Genomic DNA, 24,086 nt, shown 5'->3' on the forward strand with positions numbered 1-24,086 from the left:
GCTAAGTGAAGGAAGGACTATTTGAAGATCACTTTGTTGGCTATCATTTGAAGGAAGAAAAACAACCTTGAAAGAAAGATCACTCTCTTAATGACAATATATTTGAAGATGGGAATCAATCTCTTGAATATTGCAGGAAGCTTTGGTGTAAGGATCATCTACAATCTATCTAGGAAAGTCAAGCTTAAAGGACTCTTGGTTGCATTTACAGGTACCCTCAATGATGACAAAGGCTTGGATTATTGATAGTGGTGCCTCAATACACATGATCGGAGAAAGTGGACAACTTCATACTCTATCAAAAGGATCATCATCACATTCAATGGAGCTTGGAGACAACAAAAACTATGAAGTCAAAGGCCTTGGATCTACATCATTGGAGCTAGAAAATGGAGGAAAGCTACATCTTAACAACATTCTCTATGTCCCAGGTTTGAAAAAGAATTTGCTTTCCATTTATTGTTTAGAAGATGAAGGAGATAGGGTTGTTTTTGTAGATGGTAAAGTTTTGGTTTGGGGAAAGAATCCTAGATTTGAAAAGACAAGGGTTATTGGGATACATGAAGGAATATTATATTAGAGTTATTACACCGTCTCCTCAAGCTCTTATTCACATGGATATTATGTTAGTTTTTGTAGCATTAGAGGTGTTCTAGTCTTGAAACTTTGTGGAGAGGCTAAAACACAAGAGCTCTCCATAACCCAGAAATCGTTTCTGGAAATTCCACCTAGAAGTGTCTCAATTAGATTATTAACCTATTTTTAAATATTTCCTAAGTTTAATCTTAGGAAAAGAGGTTAATTAATCAATATTAATTGAGAAATGTGTGAATTATCTAAAAACTCACACAGATCGATCTAGAGATAATCTCAACCATCGATTATGTTTTAATCTTGGCCGCTGGAGTTCCAATTGGAGATTATAAGAGAAGGTCGATGGGTGGATGGAGAACACACACTTGAGATCGATTTCCTTGGGCAGTTCGATTTCTCCAGAGAGCAATTGCTGGAAGAGTTCGAGCCAGAGAAGGGAAACAAAGACAAAGAGGGGCAACTGAGTTTGGAGGAAGATTTTTCAGATTTGGAGAGTACATTATAGAGAGGCAGAGATAGCCACAAAGAGGCTGATGTAGGGGTTGCACAAAAGTCTCTAGAGGTAATTCGATTTTGCTGGAGAGAAGTTATGTTTCAGTTCCGGAGGCCAATTTTTTTTCCAGAGTGTCGAAGACACTGTTTCTTAGTCAATAGCAGACAAGACAACTTGCGTAGCAATTGTTTTAGGCAGAGCGTGGAAGGGACTGTGCTAGGGTGACGCAAACCTGCACAGAAGCTGCTTGAACATTTCACTTGGCGCTGACAGTCAGCGCCTGAATTGCTTGTGGGGTGAGGAAAATTCTCCACTAGATTTTTTCTAGTATTTTCCTCTGTAGGATTGCCATATTTTGGCATATAGTTGTACTCATAATTTCTCACTGTTGCTTAATAATTAAAACCCTCAACTGCTGCACCGATTTTCCCAAGTTGGGTTTTCTAGGGATTTTTGTCCAAAAATAATTGTGTCAAATTTTTATGTGTGTGCCAGTATTTTCTCAGATTCCAAATTATCTTTTGCATAATTTAATTTTTTGAAAATTGCAGTTGTGAATTATTCATTGTTTGTGGGGGAAAATAAACTATTAATTAAGTTACAATTAGAAGAATAATTTCCAGTTGCAATAGTTGAAATTTTCACATAGTATCCGAGCGAGTTTTTGATTAGACGGGGAAGCTCAGAAGCGGAAGCAAAAATTCGCTGTGCAAATGGAGCAACATGACAAATTTTCGGGGGATGCACAGAGCCTAAGCCAGGTATTGCGAGTTGCTTGAAGAAGTTCAATTTTTTAGTGCAACGAGGTAGAAAAATTCGATTTGCCAGATTGAGTGATTCCAGCGGGCAGAGGGAGCAACAATCCAGTATTTTTGTTAGGCAAATTCCTTGTTTGGGTGCAAAAGGGTCTTGTATCAACAAAATCAGTGCCAGGTGGAAGAGAAAGGCAGTCACAGGGAGAATTTCTCTTAGAGGGTTTCTAGCCTAGAAATTTGATTTTCCCAGTTGTAGTTGGCAGTTGTTGCAGGCAGTTTTTCTCACTCTTGAAGGAAGTGCAAGTCGTAGATTCAACAACCAAGCAGAGGAAGAGGGAGATTTTCGATCAAATTCAAAGATGGCCATAACTGAGCTTAAAGATCAAGATAGGTTGGAGGGTGTTGAAGGAAATGTAACTAGGTCTGGTCTTCATAAATGTACTTTTGATATTTGTATTTATTCAAGAAAAATAAATATTATTTTTATAATATATGTCAATAAGTTTCTTGCTCATTGAAATAGGTATAGCACTATTTAAAGTGCTATAGGTGAGTCAAATAGTCAAAAGAATAAGTTGAAGACCTTAAGGGCATGTTATACCTTGTATGTATATGTATTATGGTCAAGAGAATACCTCCAAGCAAAGTCAAAAGTCTCCTCCAAGCGATGGCACCATCAAGAAGCTCATTCAAGCATACAACCCCACCAAAGAACCATCTGAAGTCTACTCTACAAGTCGGCCTACACGCAACAACCAAGTCAGCCTACAAGCAGCAACCAAGTCGGCCTAATGGACAGTCAAGTCAGCCTAAAAAGGAGGGACAAACCTCTATTGATAGAGGTTGTCCACTCTTCATACAACACACAACAAGATCTCTGAAATCAGTGAAGGAGAAGGCAAGTAAGATGAAGTAATTAGGTCTCCAAAGGCAACGAAGAAAAAGGGTACACCACCGAAGTCTTGAAGTTTGTTCTAAGGGTAAATCATAGTCACACGTGCGAGGAAAAGAGCCCTCTCTGTGGTCATAATAGCAGCAGCTCATCAATCCTACATTCATCACTGTTTGGGCAAGAAACTAAGGTCTACAAGGCCTCCTTCTAAGAGCGAAGGAGAAGCCCTCACAAACGACGGAAGAAGGAACAATACCGAAGTTAAAAGGACTATATTCTAGGGTAGAAAACAATCACATGTGCGAGAATCAGATCTCTTTCTGTAGTCACAACAACCCTACATTACAATGATCCAAGTTAGTTGATTGGTGAAGAGAAGAAAGGAACCATCATAAGGAGAAGGGTCTCATCAAAAGCATCTTCTCTAGAGCAAGGACTACAAGGTTACTATCAAGTTGCAAGAAGAATGAAGTGTCGGAAGTAGGAAGACGAAGTGCTAGGAAATGAAGTGCTGGAAGAAGTGCCGAAAAAAGTGCCAGGGTATATGGTGCAAAAAGGAGTGAAGACTTGACTTGTGCTTGGAGGATCTCTTAGTCAGGGGTTTAGGGTTTGGCATTGATCAATAGAAGCTTCAATAAGAGAAATTCACTTAAGCGTTTTCCTCTCAAGAGAAGAGAGGTTTTGGCTCTGGTAGAGAGCCAACATCTTGTGTTCTTGTTTTTATGTTTGGTAGCAGTTTGATGAAGTACACACATATGCACTAATAAGAAGAAGAAGAAGAATAAGCTAACAAGAAAAGTAAAAAGACTCCACAAATTGTTATCAAGTAATGAAGAATCACACTATACTACTTTGCCCTAGATTCTTCAACATGGTATCAGAGTGTAGGTGACACATCAAGGATAGGGCAACTCAAGAACACTCATCAAGGGGAAGCATCTACAAAGTTAAAGCATCAAGCCTAGAAGTCTCAATTACTTGAAGGTCACGAAGGGTCTACAATCCATCATTCATCAAGGAGGTCTACAAAGCTAGAAGAAGAGCCTTATATAAAGGCACCCACAAAGAAGAACAGATTGAAGCAGGACCTACATCAAGCTACAAGTCTTCAAACAAACCTCATCACCAAGCAATTCCACTTGAAAAACATCAAGATCCAGGGAAGAAAAGCCATCAAGCCTTCAAGGAGGTAGCAAATCCATTACATCTCAAAATCTATCAAGAAATTACAGTTCCCTTCTGAATATACATCAATGTATTTTTGCAAGGAAAGCAATAAATTGGTAGGTACCAATAACTTTCTTGCATGGAAGAAGATGACTGATCTACTACTCAAAGAGAATGAACTCCTAGAGCATATCAAAGAGAATATCACTATCCCTGCTAAGGAACAGATTCAAGCCTTAGCCAAGTACAATAACGATGAGATAAGAGCTCAAAGGATTCTGATAGAATCAATCTCTCATTCCCTATGTCTCCAAGTTTGAGACATCAAAAGAAATTTATGATAAGCTAGTAGAGCTATTCTCAGTATCCACAACCGGAGAAGTAATATCTCTGAGGAATGAATTATACAAGATGAAGACAACAAAGGAAGGAATAGCTCCCTACTTCATGAAAATCTCTGAAATGAGAGATCAACTTCAAGAGCTTGGGAATGTCATGTCTGACAGATAAATGACAACTGTAGTACTCAATGCTCTATCTGAGGAGTGGGGAAACTTCACATCTAGTGTATATGCCAAGAAGGAAGCAACCACTCTTAGTGAAATGTGGTCTCTATGCAGAACAAAAGAAACCAGACTTAAGGAAAAAGAAGATGTGGGATCAAAGGAGCAAGCATTTGCTACCATGGCCAAAAGAAAGGGTAAATTTGGCAAGTTTGGTCCACGAAGAACAAACAACAAAGACATGTCCAAGATCCAATATTTTGGATGCCAAGAATATTGACATTACAAAAGGAATTTCCCTAAGATTAAGAAGGAAAGCAATAACAAAAGGAGGAGGGAAGAAGCTCACTTGAGTCAAGAGATGAAAGAAGAAGGAATGAAGCGAAAGAAGGAAGATCCTTTGGATCTCTACTATGACTAGGTCAAACTCTTTACTTCTAGACTTCTTTCAAAGTTTTGAGTAGGATAGGAGCATGTAGGAATAAATTAAAATTGCATGGCTAGAATCATCCTCTAGAGTCTAGAAGCATGATGTACATATAATTCTAGATACTCATGAAGATGTAGCATTTAGAATAAGAATAAATCATGCATGGGTGAAAATATCTTCTAGAATATAGGAGCATGGTAGATATAGCTCAAGATATTCATGTAGAAGAAGGATACCTGGTATAGGACCTCATACATGATTGATCATGATAAGAATCTTAGAAGACCTACATCATCAAAAGGAAGGAAACATTTGCAAGGCAAGGATCTTAGGATCCTATGATGGAATCTTCAATAGAAGGTTCATGGGCCAAAGCAGATGTCTCATTGGGAATCCCATTCATGGGTTTCAAGAAAAGAATGATATGCAGACAAGCTAAGATGAAGCAAGAAGGGCCACACCAAAGGATGATCAAAGGAGAATCAAGATGAGGTATGTATGCATCAAAGTTTAAGTCATGTTTTCATATATATATTATTGAGTCATGGGTACAATTCTATAACATGATCAAGCATGAAAGAATCTCTTTCACCAAAGAATATGCTCGAAGGCATGTACCAATGCAATGAAGGTCAATAAAAGAATATGCTCACATAAGGAGCATAAGATTGCTGACTAAGAAGCAAGAAGAAATGCAGACAAGTCGAGAAAACAAGCAATGAAGGAATGCTCTCACAAAGAAGCATTAGATGGTTGACCTATCTATCTGAAAAGAAGCTAATGAAGAAAGAGATCAAGCATGTGAAGAACATCATGATCACTAAGAATCACTATTTGACAAAATGCCTTAAAAGATATCTCCCGAAAGAAGGCATGACAACTCTGGTAAAGGAAGAAAGGACCCTTGACATCTATGAAGGCCTTGGAGATGTAAAAAGTGCAGATCACTGATTCTACTCCACAAAGATGTAGCGACGAAGAAGCCATCCAACAAAAGAAAAGGCAATGTTGAAGCAATATCAGGATGAAGTCATGATGGGCTACTAGGTCAAAACATGTAATCAAGAAAGCACAATGGAGCATCCATGAGAAGAGTATTCTGAAGCATGGACAAGATGACAAAGGAGTAGCCAAGATGACAAGAAAAACCTGATAGTCACTTTCCACGAAGCAATGACATGACAAACCAAGAAGGAAAGTGATCGATGGATGGTGCCCTACGTAGAAGAAGTTCGAACAAAGACTTCATGTCATTATGAAAGGAAGGAGATCAAGCAGCTGAAGAACCCATGAAGAAGTTGCTGATGAAGGAAAGAGTCCCCAGTTAAGAGGGAGCTCTAACAAGTCCCTGATCAAGAGGGAGTTTTGGATCACCCCTGATTACAAAGGAGTGACAATTGTGTTTTCCATTTCATGGGTCATGCACTAGACTAGGACTAACAACCGTAAGTCAGTTAGACACAACATTCTTGTCTTCATTCAGGAAGAAAGAATGGGAGGATTGGGTAATCATCTGGCATCTGATACTCTTTGAGGATGTGTAGGGCATCTAAGACAAGAGTAGGCAAGAGGACCAATATCCTTTGAGGGCTGGGAACCCAAGATAAGAATAGTCCTAGAAGGTCATACTTGGTGAACACCCGAGTGGGTATGTACCTTGAGAGACAATGATGAGGGTGTCTATAAATCATTAGTATTGCCAACATTGTAGCTCATGGTCTTGTAAAGAGATGGAGCTGTTAGTCAAGGCCTTGCACTATGACAATGCTCATGAATATGATGCTATAACAGATGGATTGCAAATCCAATTTCTCTTATGTGAATTCTTCAAGATTGATAATAGCCAAACACCTTGTAATGTTGTATGAATACCTCCCTAGTTAAGAGGGAGTGTTGAAGGAAATGTAACTAGGTTCGATCTTCATAAATGTACTTTTGATATTTGTATTTATTCAAGAAAAAGAAATATTATTTTTATAATATATGTCAATGAGTTTCTTGCTCTTTGAAATAGGTCTAGCACAATTTAAAGTGCTATAGGTGAGTCAAATAGTCAAAAGAATAAGTTGAAGACCTTAAGGGCATGTTATACTTGTATGTATATGTATTATGGTCAAGAGAATACCTCCCAACAAAGTCACAAGTCTCCTGCAAGCGATGACACCATCAAGAAGCTCATTCAGGCATACAACCATACCAAAGAACCATCTGAAGTCTACTCTACAAGTCGACCTACAAGCAACAACCAAGTCGGCCTAATGAATAGTCAAGTCGGCCTAAAAAGGAGGGACAAACCTCTATTTATAGAGGATCTCCACTCCTCATACAACACACAACAAGAGCTCTGAAATCAGCGAAGGAGAAGGCAAGTAAGACGAAGTAAGTAGGTCTCCAAAGGCAGCGAAGAAAAAGGGTACACCACCGAAGTCTTGAAGTTTGTTCTAAGGGTAAACCATAGTCACACGTGCGAGAAAAAGATCCCTCTCTGTGGTCATAAGAGTAGCAGCTCATCAGTCCTACATTCATCACTGTTTGGGAAAGAAACTAAGGTCTACAAGGCCTCCATCTAAGAGCGAAGGAGAAGCCCTCACAAACAAAGGAAGAAGGAACAAGACCGAAGTTAAAAACACTGTTTTCTAGGGTAGAAAACAATCACACGTGTGAGAATCAGATCTCTTTCTGCAGTCACAACAACCCTACATTACAGTCATCCAAGTTAGTTGATTGGTGAAGAGAAGAAAGGAACCATCATAAGGAGAAGGGTCTCATCAAAAGTATCTTCTCTAGAGCAAGGACTACAAGGTTACTAACAAGTTGCAAGAGGAACGAAGTGGCGGAAGTAGGAAGACGAATTGCCAGGAAACAAAGTGTTGGGGTATATGGTGTAGAAAGGAGTAGAGACTTGACTTGTGCTTGGAGGATCTCTTAGTCATGGGTCTAGGGTTTGGCACTGATCAATAGAAGCTTCAATAAGAGAAATTCACTAAAGGGTTTTCCTCTCAAGAGAAGAGAGGTTTTGGCCCTGGCAGAGAGCCAACATCTTGTGTTCTTGTTTTATGTTTGGTAGCAGTTTGATGAAGTACAAACATACGCACTAATAATAATAAGAAGAAGAATAAGCTAACAAGAAAAGTAAAAGGACTCCACAAATTGTTATCAAATAATGAAGAATCACACTATACTACTTTGCCCTAGATTCTTCAACAGAGGGAGCCTCCAAAATTGTCATCTAGAAGGCTAGGATGTCCTTCCTGTTGGATGAACATGGCTTGAAAGCCTATCTAGATAATGTAGTGGAAGTTCCCCAGGATGCAGATCAACTGAAGGAATGCAAGAGAGAGATGGCGAAGACAAAGCGGTTGATCTTGGATGGTGTTTGAGACCATATAGTCTCACATATATCTGGAAAGAATACTCCCAAGGAGATGTGGGATGCTCTTGTCTAGCTATATCAGAACACTTTTGAGCAACATAAGATGTTCCTTCAGGAGAAGCTGAGAAGCATCAGTCTGTAGAAGGGTGAAGGCATAGATTCCTTCCTCACCAGGATTTAGGAAGTCCATGATCAACTTGCAACCATTGGGGAGGCACCTCAACCAACATAGCTTATACAATTGGCATTGAACAATGTCTCAAAGGAGTGGCAAGTCTTTGTCCAAAGTATCTTGGGCCGAGGCGTGAGAGACATTGCCTTGATGGGATAGGATGTGGTCAGACTTGCAGCAGGAGGAGTTGAGTTGAGCTATATTAAAGAGCACCATCAACAGAAGCAACAATAAGGGCTCCAGTGGTGAGAAGGAGGAGGAGAATGTGGCCCTTGCTTGAAAGGGCCCCAGTTAGGGACAGGGGGAGAAGAAGAAGAAGAAGGACCTATCTAAGGTCAAGTGCGTTAGTTTTGGCGAGTTTGGCTACTACAGTATACAATGTCCTCTTAGGAAGAAGGACAAGTAGGAGAAACAAGACCAAACGATTACATCCACAATGATAGACAAGTTGTCCTCTGGGTTGGAGGAAGATTTCGCCATGTTTGCAACTATACCTCTAGGAGTGAGGTGTGGCGATATGGAGTTATAATCCCAAAGTTGCAGAGGGTTGGGTAGGGTCCATTGAGGTGTCCTCCTCATGGATCATTACCTTGCTACGAGAGCCCACATTATTCAGTAGCAGGATGGATCAATGCCAGTGATGTATTCAGATTATCGAGTGCAAGTTGTAGACTAGTTGCAGTTAGGTAATGAGGAGTGCTGAGCAGTGTTGACAACAGAGTAGGAGGCTCAATAGCACAGTCAACAACAACACAAATTCCTTAGTGGATAGTGAAGAGGCTAGTAGCGGTCAGGACTCAAGAGACAGATGCAACATGAGACACAGTTGATTCAATATTTAGGATGCTTATTAGTTGCGGCAGTTGCAGTACCAACAACAACAGATGAGAGGGAGTTGCAGTGTAGATGCATAGTTGGCAACAATATAGCAGTGTCAATAGAAACACAAATGCAACATCACAATTGCACAATGGTTGATGGGAAGTGGTAAGTAGTCACAATTTCCAGACATCAACAATGTGACATAGGGTGATGCAAAGATAAGGTGTTGTAGCAGTAATGCAACACTAGAACACCTTCCTCTCTAAGAGGGAGTGTTAGTTTTTATAGCATCAAAGGTGTTCTAGTCTCGAAACTTTCTGGAGAGGCTAAAACACAAGAGTTCTCCATAACCCAGAAATCGTTTATGGAAATTCCACCTAGAAGTGTCTCAATTAGATTATTAGTGTATTTTTAAATATTTCCTAAGTCTAAACTTAGGAAAAGGGGTTAATTAATTAATATTAATTGAGAAAGGTGTGAATAATCTAGAAACTCACACAGATCAATCCAGAAATATTCTCAGCCATCGATTATGTTTTAATCTTGGCTGTTGGAGTTCCAACTGGAGATTATAAAAGGAGGTCGATGGGTAGATGGAGAACACACATTTGAGATCGATTTCCTTGGGTAGTTCGATTTCTCCAAAGAGTAGCAACAATTGCGGGAAGAGTTCGAGCCAAAGAAGGGAAGGAGAGACAGAGAGGGGCAAGGACAGTGAGTCTGAAGGAAGATTTTCTAGAACCAGAGAGTACGTTGTCGAGAGGCAGCGATAGCCATAGAGAGGCTGAGACAGGGGCTGCACAGAAGTCTTTAGAGGCAATTCGATTTCACTGGAGAGAAGCTAAGTTTCAGTTCGAGAGGCTGGAAATTTTTTCTAGAGTGTTAGAGGGACAATTTCTTAGTTAACAACAAACATGATGGCTTGAGTAGCCACTATTTCAGACAGAGTGTGGGACTACGCTATGGTGATGCAGGCCTGCACATAATCTGCTTGGACGATTCACTTGGTGCTAGCAGTTAGAGCCCAGATTGCTTGTGGGGTGAGGAAAATTCCTCACTAGATCTTTGTCAGTATTTTTCTCTCTAGGATTGCCAAATTTCGGCATCAAGTTGTACTCATGATTTCTCAGTACTGCTTAATAATTAAAACCCTAAGTTGTTGCACCGATTTTGTCAAAAAACAACTGTGTCAAATTTTTATGTGTGTGTGCCAGTATTTTCTCAGATTCCAGTTTATCTGGCGCAAAATTTAATTTGGTGAAAATTGCAGTTGTGAATTATTTGTTGTTTGTGTGGGCAAATAAACTATTAATTAATTTACAGTTAGAAGAATAATTTCTAGTTGCTGCAATAGTTGAAATTTTCACATATTAGTCCCGTCGAACTTTGGCATAGAAGATATGGACATATTCACTACAAGAAACTACCCTCTCTATGTCAAATGGTAAAGGGCATCCCTGACATTAAGGAGGACCATGAAGGAGTTTGCAAGGGATGTGCCTTGGGAAAGAATACTAGGAAACTTTTTCCAAGCAGTGACACAAGGTCTAAAAAAATACTAGACCTCATTCATTTTGATGTATGTGGACCTATGTTTGATAAATCTCTTGGAGGTCATCAATACTATGTAACCTTCATTGATGATCACTCTAGAAAGACATGGCTCTATCTTCTCAAGACAAAAGATGAAGTATTTGAAAAGATCGAGGAATTTAGATTTGAAGTGGAGACCCTAACCAAAAGGAAGATAAAAACTCTTAGATCTGACAATGGGGGTGAATACACTTCCAAGGAACTTATAACTTATTGCAAAGAAGCAGGCATTAAGAGGTTGCTCATAGTTCCCTACAATCCCGAACATAATGGAGTAGTAGAAAGGAATAATATAACAATTGAGGAATGCATAAGAACTATGATATTTGATCATGACCTACCAAAATTCCTATGGGTGGAAGCAACCATGACAACGATATACATACAAAATACAAGTCCTCATAGGATCCTTGATAATATGACATTGGAAGAAGGATTCTCAGGGAAGAAGCCATGTGTAGACCATCTCCAAATCTTTGGATGCCCTGTATACATTCATGTACCAAAAGACAGCGAGAGAAATTAGACTCTATGAGTATAAAAAGGTATTTTTGTTAGGTTATAGCCTTTCATCAAAGGATTATAGAATCTACACCAAAGAAGAAAGACAAATTGAAGTTAGCGGAGATGTTATACTTGATTAAAATCATGCTTACAAAAGGCCCAAGGATATACCTTTTGAATATGATGAAGAAGATGCACTAATGTTTGAAGAAGAAGAGCAACATGACGATTCACCTACAAACCAAGAAGAATAAGGACCAAGTGAACCTATTCAACCTATTACCATTCTCGAAGCAAGTCCAAGGATATACCTTTTGAATCCAATGAAGAAGAAGCATCACTGTTTGAAGAAGAAGAGCAACATGACAATTCACCTACAAACCAAGAAGAATAAGCACCAAGTGAACCTATTCAACCTATTACCATTCCCGAAGAAAAGAGGAGACCAAAATGGTTGAGAGCTACACTTGATGAAGCCGAAGGACATAAGGCAATAAAGGATACATTCAGAATTAGTAAGAAGCCTAAACGATACTCAGAATATGCAACATACATAACTTGGTTAATTGAAGCATAACCAACTACTTTCGAAGAAGCCACTCTACAAGAAGAATGGAAGAAAGCAATGCAGGAAGAATATCAATCTATCATGAAGAATGGGGTTTGGGAAATTGTTCCCAGACCTAGTGAAAAATTTGTTGTCACTTCCAAATGGATTTATAAGATCAAACATGCCATTGATGGAAGCATAGAAAAATACAAAGCAAGATTTGTTGCAAGGGGTTGCTCACAAAAGGAAGGAATAGACTATGAAAAAACCTTTGCTCTTACTGCCAGGTACACTACTATTAGATCTTTGGTTTCACTCATTGCAACTATGGGATGGAATATGCATCAAATGGATGTCAAAACAACCTTCCTAAATGGAAGTATAGATGAAGTATATATTGAACAACCAAAAGGCATTGAGATAAATAGCATGGAAGCTCGTGTTTGTAGATTAAAGAAAGCTCTATATGGCTTGAAGCAAGCTCCTAGGATTGGTATGCAAAAATGAATGCCTATCTTTTGAAGGATTGGCCTATGCATTTCTATTTTATATCCTTGGGCCGGTCTTGGAATTTATTCGACAATGATTTAAATAATTTTCTAGATATACTACCACTGGTATGAGAGATTTTTCTTGGGCAAAGCATAATGAAATATTTTTTCTTTTTGTTGCAGGGATTTTTTGGGGAAAATAGGGGCAACGGGTTGGCAGATTGGATCTATATATTTGGTACAAAATTTTCAAAAACAAATTGGAGATCTGAATTGCTTGAGAAAAAATACTCCATTAAAAATAAAGTCGTTCCAATCAGAGCCTGAACGGAAAGATATTGCTGATATAAAATAAGTTGTTTTGTAGAATTTTTTTTGACCAAAAATCGTGGACGGTGGCTCTCCAATCATTTTTTGCAGATTTTTGTGCAAAATTTAAAGAAATTAATTGCAGATTTGAGCTCCTCTCGAAAAATCACCCAATTTCAAAAAAGAACTCCCGTCATATTGTTAAAAGAACTCGAGAATCTTAAGATGGGGGACAAGGAAAAAGTGAAGGATTCCAATCAAGGTTTACCGTTTATTGAATAGTTTCCCCGCAGATGATCAACCACATGACACAATCACTAAAGATTATTACACAACTGCCTTTCCAACCAATATTTTTGTGTTTATTAAAAGAGCTGCAAGTGATACATTGACATTAAACTTTGCAGAAGCGATTGTGGTTGAGAAAGACTTGCATTTTATTGGGGCCATTAATGATCATGAAGATTATTTCTCACAAATGACTACCTTTACCTGACCCAACATTCTATCAAAAGTCTCATATATTTCTCCAAGATTAGGAGAGTCTGTGTCAGTGTAGCAATTGTTAATTTTAGATATGTTCTATGCTTAGAGCAATTTATTTCAATTTTCACAGTTAGCTCAATATCTTTTCCAGATTAGCAATCACATTAGCATTAAAGTAAACTACAATTAGAACATAAACATAAATCGCTGAAGACAAGCCAAGACAAGAGGACACAAGATGTGGCGCTAGCCACGGAAAAACCCAAATGTGGGGAAACCCTTGATCAATTCTTCTTATATGTTCTTCATTAGTTCAACAGAGAGAGAAAGAGAGAGATAGTACATTTACAACTGAAGTCAACACTTAGACTTTTTAGATAAGAGAATAGATCATCTCTACATGAGATCAGTTAAAGACATGCTGCTTAAACTGATTCTCCAAGGTGACTCCTTCACCTATCATTGTGCTCCATCTCATCATCATGCTGCACCCATCATCACATTGCTGGACCTCATGACCATGCTGTACACATCATCACATTGTTGGACCTCATGACCATGTTGTACACATCATACTGTTGCACCTTATGTTGCCAATACTGTTGTCCCACTGTTAGTGACATTGCCATTCTATGTTTGCCATACTGCTGTCCCATTTGCTTGCTCCATCAAGCTTCATTGCTGTCCCAAGTACCATTGCTGCACTTTGCTGCACCATGTACTAGCTGTCCCATTTAGACATGCTGTACCTCGCTGCTCCATGTACTAGCTGTCCCATCTAGACATGTTGTACCTTGCTACTCCATGTACTGTTTCATGTACTTGCTGTCCATGTATTGCATCATGTACAACTATACTGCTGTCCCACTGTAACACCTACAACACACATAGATTTCCATGCTGTCACCTATAGCACACATAGATTTCCATGTTGTCACCTACAACACACATAGGGTCCTTCTTAGGTGGCTAGGTCTCCTTTTCTAGCTGCGTATAGGCCACCTCAATTGCTATGAATCTGGCCTCTCTTTACTGCGGATTTAGGCCTTCTTTATAGGCCTCCTTTCACTGCGGATTTAGGCCTTCTTTAACTGCGGCTAGATCTCTACCTTAATTGCTGCTAGAGCTCTCCTCCATCTGTGGCTGAGTCTCCTTTCCACATGCAGCTAGGGCTTTTATCATGACTGCGGCTAGGGCTAGTTTGTGGCTCCATTTAGATTTGCGGCTAGGGCTAGGTCTCTTCTTTAGGACAACAACTTAGGTCTCTTCTAGACCAGCGTTGAGGGCAGTTTAGAACTTCTCCTTGCTGCACTATAGTAGTCTCCTCCATGACTGCATTAAGGCTGATTAGGGCTTCTTCATTAGGGCAACGTAGAGCCTAGGGCACTCCCTCTAGATAGCGTAGAACCTTTCTCCATTAGGGCAGCGTTATCCCTTAGGATCTCTCCTCCTACTAAAACCCAAAGACAAGTAGAGAGGAAGAGATCCCAAGTGAGTGTGTCCAAATGACTTTCAAGGCACCTCTATTTATACTAAAATGTTGAGCACATGTGGGGTTTATTTGGTTGTTGGCCGACCTTGACGAATTGTCCCATAACACAAATAAATTCATATCTCTATGAATACTTATTGGAATCGGATGATCTTTAGATCAATCCTACACCTCTTGATGAGAGGGATCCAAGAAAAATATTAGCTGCCATTAATAAGATGACCCACATGGAGTTTGGCCCTAGTTTCCAATTTTAACACATCCTCTCAATTAGGGAGAACTCCATTCGCTGATCCATATGTCTGACTATACTACCTCTGCCATCAGTGCCCTGCACTGCTCTGCTGAACCATGAAGAAGAAGAATTGATCGAGAATGTCTCATACCATTCTCTACTGACCTAAAGACAATTTTATTGATCCCAGATCAATATCACAAGAGAGTGTCTCAAACCACTCATACTGATCCCAGATCAGTTTCATTGATCCCAGATCAATGGAGGTCATCCTAGCATAGGGAGTACGGTAGATACAACGATGTGTCCATCGATAGTACTACTATGGTCCCTAACCCCATTTCCCTGCTCATTGATCAGATGAGAGGTACTTCCCATGAGTCCCAGACTACATGGGTAGGATGCCTCGATAGGAGAACTAATCATCCTGTCCCTAAGTCGCCTCGGGGTATCACAGGGGAAGGTTGAGCCATTCACCCTGTACACAGCGCACCATTAGGGGAGGGTGAGTTGCCTTATGGTCGTGTGTTGCTCCAGTAAGTACCCCAAGCCCCCTCTAGAGCTCCCAGAGCTCAATGCATGTAACATGCAGGACCCTTATAAGAAGGTCTCTCAACGACTCCAAGTCGTTCGAGAAAGTCACAGATTTGACCTTTCCCCGGGGCTTAGATAGAATGTTTGCGACTTGTACATCAGTCTCAATGCGATGGAGCCTCCTCGCTCATCGACTTACCATATCCCTGATAAGGTAGTATCTGATGTCTATCTGCTGGAGCAATCATAGAATACGAGATTCCTCAACAATCGAATCCCTCCCTGGTTGACACAGAGGATCACGGTGGTATCCATCATGTGTACAAACAACTCACTCGAGAGCTTCCACAACCAGGCAGCTTCACACGAGATCATACTCGTAGCTATGTATTCGGTCTCAACGGTGCTTATAGCAACCGACTTCTGCTTCCTGCTCATCCTGGATATCGAAATAGAACCCAAAGAGAACTAGCACTCAGAAGTGCTCTTGCGATCCTCCACACTGCCTGCCCAGTCAACATTCGAATAATCATGCAGCTTCACATTTCCAGCAGTGTATCTCAATCCATGAGAGATTGTGCCTTGAAGATTTCTCAGAAGATTCTTGGCACCAATCTAGTGAGGCTCAACCATATATGAGCTCATCATGCTAACTGCAAAACATATGTCCGGACGAAAGTTCACCAAGAACATCAACGTGAATGAGTTTATGAAACTTAGAGGCATTTCCCAAATCAGGTCCGGCATCATTACCATATAACACCTGAAAGTTAAGATCCTCAAGGTAGCCATGAGCCCTTAGTTTATCATTCCACATCTGGAATCCAACTCCCTCTTACTTTTGATAGGGTCAGCACCTGTCAGAAATAGGTCGTCCTCAGAAGGTGTCGGTATGAGAGGTCTATCATCCACAACCTTCAAGCAATGGTTATCTGTTTCACTCCTAGTGAATCTCAACTTTATCAGACAACTATCAAACCTCTCATACTATGCCCGGGGTGTTTTGCTTCAAGCCATAGAGGGATTTCTTCCACCTGCATACATGAGATTCCCGATGAATCTCAAACCCCTCGGGTTGTTCCAAGCCTGTGGACTTGCTACATGAGGGGAATGGTCCCCTTGTAAGATTTTCCTTCGGTACATCTCAGACATGTACCTTCATGCTCCTTTTGAATTTAGGCATTCTAGTCACCATCTGATTCACATCGGGTAGGGCCCATAATAGACCTCCGATGCTATAGATGAGGTGTCAATTGACATGGTCCCCAATGGACCATCCTTGAAATTTATATAAATTGCCAACCCTGAACCCATGAGTAAAAGCATTTTTGAAAATTCTATTTTCAAACACGTACCTTACCATCGATGAATGCCACTCTGAAACCTTTGACTTCCATTGCCGAAATGGACACCAGTTTCTTCTTGCGATCAGGTACATAAAAGAGATTTGTAAATGAATCGAGTTACCCTCATTCAATTGAGGGGTAACATTTCCTACACCCTTTCTAGGATAGGTGGCATCGACTCCAAGCATAATCCCATGATTGTTTCCATCTCTTACCAAATTCGAGAGAGCACCCTTCTATTCGATGAAGTGCCTTGAAGCACTATAATCAATAAGCCAGATTCCCACAAAATCTGAAGGGGAGGGCCAATACAAGATAACACTTCTTGATCTTATCATAAACAACATTTGATTCTTCATACATGGGGTTCCTTGCTTTCCTTGAAGAGTCGGCAGTTTCCTTGATGACCGACATTATTTGTCAATCCTCCGATCATTGCAGATGTCCCTGGAATGATTTTTATCTTCATCAAGAGATATGCCCTGCCATTTGGACACTTTCACATAATGGCCGAACTTATTGTAAGCAAGGCATCTGCCTTTCCTTTCACCCTGAGATCTGGACTTCCCATTGAAGTGATCTGTAGGTAGGCCATCAGAAGCTTTCACTGCACCATTATGATAATATACTCTGCTTTGACTTCACCCTTGGTGAATTTGAAGAGGGATGAGGAATCCATTGATCCTTTTGTCCTTTCCCAACCGTCCTCAGTGATTGCTCTTTCACTCTTGCTTGGGCTTTGTCTTCACCTCAGCTCTGATACTATGTTAATTTTAGGTATGTTCTATGCTTAGAGCAATTTATTCAATTTTCACAGTTAGCTCAATATTTTTTCCAGATTAGCAATCACCTCAGCATTAAAGTAAATTGCAGACAGAACATAAACATAAATCGCTGAAGACAAGCCAAGATAAGAGGACACAAGATGTGGCGCTAGCCAAGGACAAACCCCAATGTGGGGAAACCCTTGATCAATTCTTCTTATATGTTCTTGAATAGTTCAACACAGAGAGAGAGAGAGAGAGAGAGAGAGAGAGAGTGCATTTACAACCGAAGTCAACAGAGAGAGAGAGAGAGAGAGAGAGAGAGAGATAGTGCATTTACAACCGAAGTCAACACTTAGACTTTCTAGATAAGAGAATATATCATCTCTACATGAGATCAACTGAAGACATGCTGCTTCAACTGATTCTCCTAGGTGACTCCTTCACCTATCATTGTGCTGCATCTCGTCATCATGCTGCACCTCACCATGCTGCACCCATCATCACATTGCTGGACCTCATGACCATGCTATACACATCATACTGTTGCACCTTATGCTGCCACTGTTGTCCCACTGTTAGTGACATTGCCATTCCATGTTTTCCATACTGCTGCCCCATTTGCTTGCTCCATCAAGCTTCATTGTTGTCCCAAGTACCATTGTTGGACTTTGTTGCACCGTGTACTAGCTGTCCCATTTAGACATGTTGTACCTTGCTGCTCCATGTACTAGCTGTCCCATCTAGACATGTTGTACCTTGCTGCTCCACGTACTGTTTCATGTACTTGCTGTCCATATATTGCATCATGTATAGGTATACTGCTGTCCCACTGTAACGCATACAACACACATAGATTTCCATGCTATCACCTATAGTACACATAGATTTCCATGTTGTCACCTACAATGCACATAGGGTCCTTCTTACATGGCTAGGTCTCCTTTTCTAGCTGCGTATAGGTCTCCTCAATTGCTATGATTCTGGCCTCTCTTTACTGAGGGCTTAGGCCGCCTTTAACTGCGAATTTAGGCCTCCTTTAACCACGGATTTAGGCCTTCTTTATAGGCCTCCTTTAACTGCGGAGTTAGGTCTTCTGTAACTGCTGCCAGACCTCTACCTTAATTGAGGCTAGAGCTCTCCTCCATCTGCGGCTGAGTCTCCTTTCCACCTACAGCTAGGGCTTTTATCATGACTGCGATTAGGGCTATTTTGTGGCTCCATTTAGATCTGTGGCTAGGGCTAGGTCCCTTCATTAGGATAGCAACGTAGGTCTCTTCTAGACCAACGTTGAGGGCAATTTAGAACTTCTCCTTGCCGCACTATAGTAGTCTCCTCCATGATTGCATTAAGGTTGATTAGGGCTTCTTCATTAGGGCAGCGTAGAACCTAGGGCACTCCCTCTAGATAGCGTAGAACATTTCTCCATTAGGGCAGCGTTATCCCTTACGATCTCTCCTCCTACTAAAACCCAAAGACAAGTGGAGAGGAAGAGATCCCAAGTGAGTTTGTCCAAATGACTTTCAAGGCACCTCTATTTATACTAGAACGTTGAGCACATGTGGGGTTTATTTGGTTGTTGGCTGACCTTGACGAATTTTCCCATAACACAAATAAATTCATATCTCTATGAATACTTATCGGAATCGGATTATTTTTAGATCAATCTTACACCTCTCAATGAGAGGGATCCAAGAAAAATATCAGCTGCCATTAATAAGATGACCCACATGGAGTTTGGCCCTAGTTGCCAAGCTTAACAACAATTGATCTCAACTATAGGGCGTAAGATAGGGACCAAATAAGTACAATCTACTCACCGATAATTTTCCAATATTTGAGCCCTCATTTTCTTCCCCTCTTCTGTCTTGGATTCTGTCCACTTGATGTACTCTAGAGTAACAACCATGACTTGCAATGCTAGTTGCACCTACAACATCCTCTCCAATAAAATAAAATAGCTGGCATATCTAGTCTCTGTGGGCTTGAGAAATGTCTTCCTAGAGTGAGCCCTGTACATGGTTAAGGGGGTGTGATAACTGTAAATAAACATCTGCACATCCCTTGCAACTAATACCGAAGTAGATATCCATTGAATTTCACCAATGTCTTTCAATCGTTGTTGAGCTCATGCACACAAGGGGTTCGAAAAATATGCTGGTATCTACCCTGAATCAATAATCCAACTGATCTGCACATTGCTGCTAAATCTGTCACAACTTGCACAACATTGGCAGGGTTGACCTATTCTTTATCATCCTGAAGAAGTTCAAATTGGAAAGTCACATCTTTGCGCTTTCCGGAGCAATCAATAGCTTTAAGAAAGAAAGGTCCATGTACACATGTAACTATGATGTTGATGACTGGACATTTTGCAATGCTTGTCCACCCATCTATATCAATAGAACACCCTGCCCTCACCCACATTTGTCTCATAATCTTTTTCTGCACAATAATTTTGGACACTTCTCATTCTAATATTGTTGTCCTCAACTTGGTTTCGCTTGGAGGTACATATGAGGTCCCTACTTTTGCAATTGCCTAGCCCATTACCCTGTAATAAGGAGAGTGAGTAACATGGAAAGGAATGCCATTGGCAAACAAGAACTTACCAACTGCATCATCTATATCATCATGGTTGGCCCCATTGCGTTATAATGAAGTCCTTTTAGTTTTTGATGAAGATGTTGTAGCAAAACATGGTGGAGGTATATTGCCAATATTGGTGGCTGTGTTAGCCTTCCTTTTAAATCTCCTTTCCACATTTTGACCTTTAACTAAAGTGGCATTTTGGCTACATAAGGTGCCCTTTGCATTAGCTCCAAATTCTAGCCTCAAAAGCTTAGATCTCTCAAACATTTTAATTTATCATATACACTAACCCCTTTTCCACCATTTCCGAAGAGGTGTTGTTTAATACGACTGTAACTCCCCACCCAGGTATGGCCGAAAATATTGCATTTCTAGTCATGTGATCCACCCCTTTGTTTTTTTCTTGGTTGGTGGAGCAGCTCCAAATTCTAGCCTCAAAATCTTAGATCTCTCAAACATTTTAAGTTATCACATACACTAACCCATTTTCCACCATTTCCCAAGAGGTGTTGTTTAATACCACTGTAACTCCCTACCCAGGGATGGCCAAAAATATTGCATTTCTGGTCATGTGATCCACCCCTTCGTTTTTTTCTTGGTTGGTGGAGCAAGTACTTTAGTTACATATTATATAAAAATGTCTTTTGGGATTAAATGTTCCCCTTGCATGGTGAGCCAATCCCTTTGGGGGGAGATTGGCATTGCTTTGGTTTTCCACTGTGGGGGTTTATGAAGTTCCAAATCCACTTGGAATTGCAATATTTTCCACTGTATCAGTGTTACCCTCATAATTTGAATTAGAACTGCTGTTGTTACTAGAGTTACTCTGAATCGTGTTGTTGTTTTTTAAGTTTTGTGTCACCGTTGATTTCTTGAGTTTTGGACCTTTGTTAGCTTGCATAATTGTGTTTTAAAATTTCATTAATAAAATGGTAATCTAATTACTAACAATGAACATGAGATTTAGAAAAATATTAACAAAGAAATTATAAAACGATATACCACAAATTTAAAAATAAGAAATAAATAGAATAATAACATAGAAATGAGGTGTCAAAAATAACACTGAATTGTGCTTGATGGTGGCTGAGTGGCTCAAAAAATTTGGACTGCGGCTTGGGATGGCGTATCAGGATGACTCCAAGTGACAAAAACACAGCTCCAAATCGCATTGCGTAACTACAAAATCGCAACTCCAAATCGCATTATGCAGCTCCAAATCATACCGCACAACTTCAAATGGCACAAGCAAACCTTGTTGATGTTAATTGTTAAAGGCTAAATCGCAGACCACAAGACCCCGGTCGATGGCAAATCCGAATCACGAAGATCTTAATAGGAAATTGCAAATGGAAAATGTCGAGCTGTGGCAAGGCAAATCACAATGGAAAATGTCAGGCGACGACAAGGTAAATAGCATGGTAAAAAATACATAGGGTTAGTTAAAAATGTTCTAAAAATTTATTTTATCATTTATTTTTTTATTTTTAAATAATTTTAATTTGTAAATTTTTAATGTTTATTGGAGAAAATTTGGGGGCGTCACCCCTACAAGAGAAACACATTCCATCACTTGAAAAACATAACCCCCGACCTTGGAGTTTCCCAAAAGGGGGACGTGGGGAAATGTTTGCCTAGGAGTTATTTCGTCCGAGGAGCCCCCACCCTAGGGTATATGTTCCCGTGGAAAACTGATCTCTAGAGTATTAGGTCTACATGTGAACTACCGAATCCCCATTATAATTATAACCTTATGAGCTATCCTGTATAATTAATAGGAAATATTATTATTAGGATCACTAACATTGTGTATAACATTTGCTACAATCCATTCCCTAAATATGTTTAATTGAACATTTGTTACAATCGATTCCTTAAATACGTTTAATTGAAAGATGTAAGAAAACATGTTTGTGAAAAAACATTTTTTTTGAATTTTCGAAGTTCATACATTTAAAGGAAAAAACATCCTATGCATATACTAACCAAACATTCTAACTTGATACATTACCTTCATGCTTCTCTTATCTCTTCACTAGTAAGTTTATTTTGATATATTGCCTATCATGGTTCTCGAGTCCATTAACACGTGTTTAATTTGATAGGATGACTTTCATGGATCTAATCCATTTGCAAGTTTGTTTAATTTGATATAGTGCCTCATGGTTCATTAGTCCATTCACGAGTGAGTCCATTTGGTATTGTTTCTTATGAAGTTATAAGAACCATAGGGAGATATGTTCTTATTTATAATCACTTCTATGTTAATGTTGTATTTTCTAAAATATTTTATTTTTTTGCTTTTAGTATTGTTTTATCTATTTCTATAAGTCATGTTCTATTCCTTTTGAATATGCTTTTTTCTTATTGTTGCATTTATCAATCCGCTATTGCATTTATTGCCTTGTATAATGCCACCCATGTTCTACAGTTGGATTTTTGGAATTGTTTTATAATATTGATACCAAGGATCGTCTAAAACAAAACATTCCGTTGCAATGTTAAGTTTTTAACATGATTGTTTTCATCATTGTATTTTCTTGCATTTTGGTACTTCAACATGTCATTTTGACTTCTGATAAATGGTAGATTTTATGTTTGTGAATAACATCTTTTGTTTATGATTCTCAGGTCAAAGCTATGGAGTTGATTGATGAAATTGAACCAACTCGTAGAGGGCCATATAGTGGTGGAATTGGAGGTATCTCCTATAATGGAGACATGGATATTGCACTAGCCCTACGCACAATGGTATTTTCTACTGTACCACGATATGATATGATGTATTCCTACAAGGATGTTGGAAAACGCAGGGATTGGGTTGTACATCTTCAAGCAGGTGCAGGAATTGTTGCAGATAGTAATCCTGATGATGAACATAGGGAATGCATCAACAAGGCCGCTGGGCTTGGGAGAGCAATTGATCTTGCAGAAGCCACATTTGTTGATACGTGATTTTATTGGTGGTTCTAATTTAGATATGCCCTGAAGTAGTACCAATCATTTCACCATTTTGGGAAGCAAGAGATTGTAAAATGGAAATTATATCAACTTGATAATTAGTAGCAGTGGATGAAAATTATATCTACCCCACAATTAGCAACAGTGGACCCAAAGGCCATTTGAATTTCAACAAACCATATGATCAACAATGACCATATTACAATCATTGGTCTCATGAAAGTAGCTATTTTCATTTGAAGTATATACCGGCTATAACTTTTCTTAGCATATTCATGACATATCTAGATTCTATACCATGTTGGCAGAGGGTGGTTTGACCAAGGAGTTGTATAGTCTTGGCATCAACCTCATTTTGTTTAAATGGAATGCAAGTCAAGCAGGGAAAATTTTAAGAACCCCGAAATTTATATGTATAATAAATGGCGAATCTCCATGGTATATAGGAAAAATGGAAGGCGATTTTATCAATAATATAATATGTACATATAATTTTTTGGAGAATCTCTCACTATGCATGGCAAATATTTTACTCAATTATAAATCTTGTAAGATCTTGGTATTACCATGGGTCAATACCATGGGTTATCATAAACCTGGAGGTTATAAATTACTATTAGTAATTTATAAAAATTAAAAAATTAATAGTTGATTTTTATTTTATTTTTATTTTAACCAAGCTAAAATGTTTAACATACATTAAATTACAACATCCATTTTTACTCTTGATCGGATCAAATATTTTTTTCATTTTATGCTAGTTTGCATATCACGATATTCGATACCTCTGGGGGGTTAGTAGATCCAGAGTAAAGATGGATCTATGCTGGTTTAATTCCCCCATTTAAATAGGCTACATTGCAGGTGAATACCATGGGTCAATACCATGTGCCATTTTGATGAATACCATGGGTCAATACCATGTGCCATTTTTATTTTTATTAATACTAATATTAGGGTTAATAAATTTTTTTGCATGGTATTAATAACAATCTAGTCCATGGTATTTGTCCCATAGTATTTTGCCC

General features: G+C 39.3%; 1 protein-coding gene across 1 annotated transcript in view; it reads left to right on the top strand.

The window, feature by feature from the left end:
* Positions 1-23,437, top strand: part of LOC149222395 (anthranilate synthase alpha subunit 1, chloroplastic-like) — a 352,329-nt gene extending 328,892 nt beyond the window's left edge. Inside the window, exon 16 of the mRNA XM_089387583.1 lies at positions 22,729-23,437. Within this exon, the coding sequence (XP_089243709.1) occupies positions 22,729-23,052 (324 nt within the window). The 3' untranslated portion in view covers positions 23,053-23,437. The remainder of the gene's footprint in view (positions 1-22,728) is intronic.
* The last annotated feature ends 649 nt before the right edge of the window (positions 23,438-24,086 follow it).

Source organism: Pinus tabuliformis, chromosome Q (genome assembly GCF_031772625.1).
Source record: "Pinus tabuliformis cultivar Carrire ecotype Pingquan chromosome Q, CPIR1, whole genome shotgun sequence".
Classification (NCBI taxonomy): Eukaryota; Viridiplantae; Streptophyta; class Pinopsida; order Pinales; family Pinaceae; genus Pinus; species Pinus tabuliformis.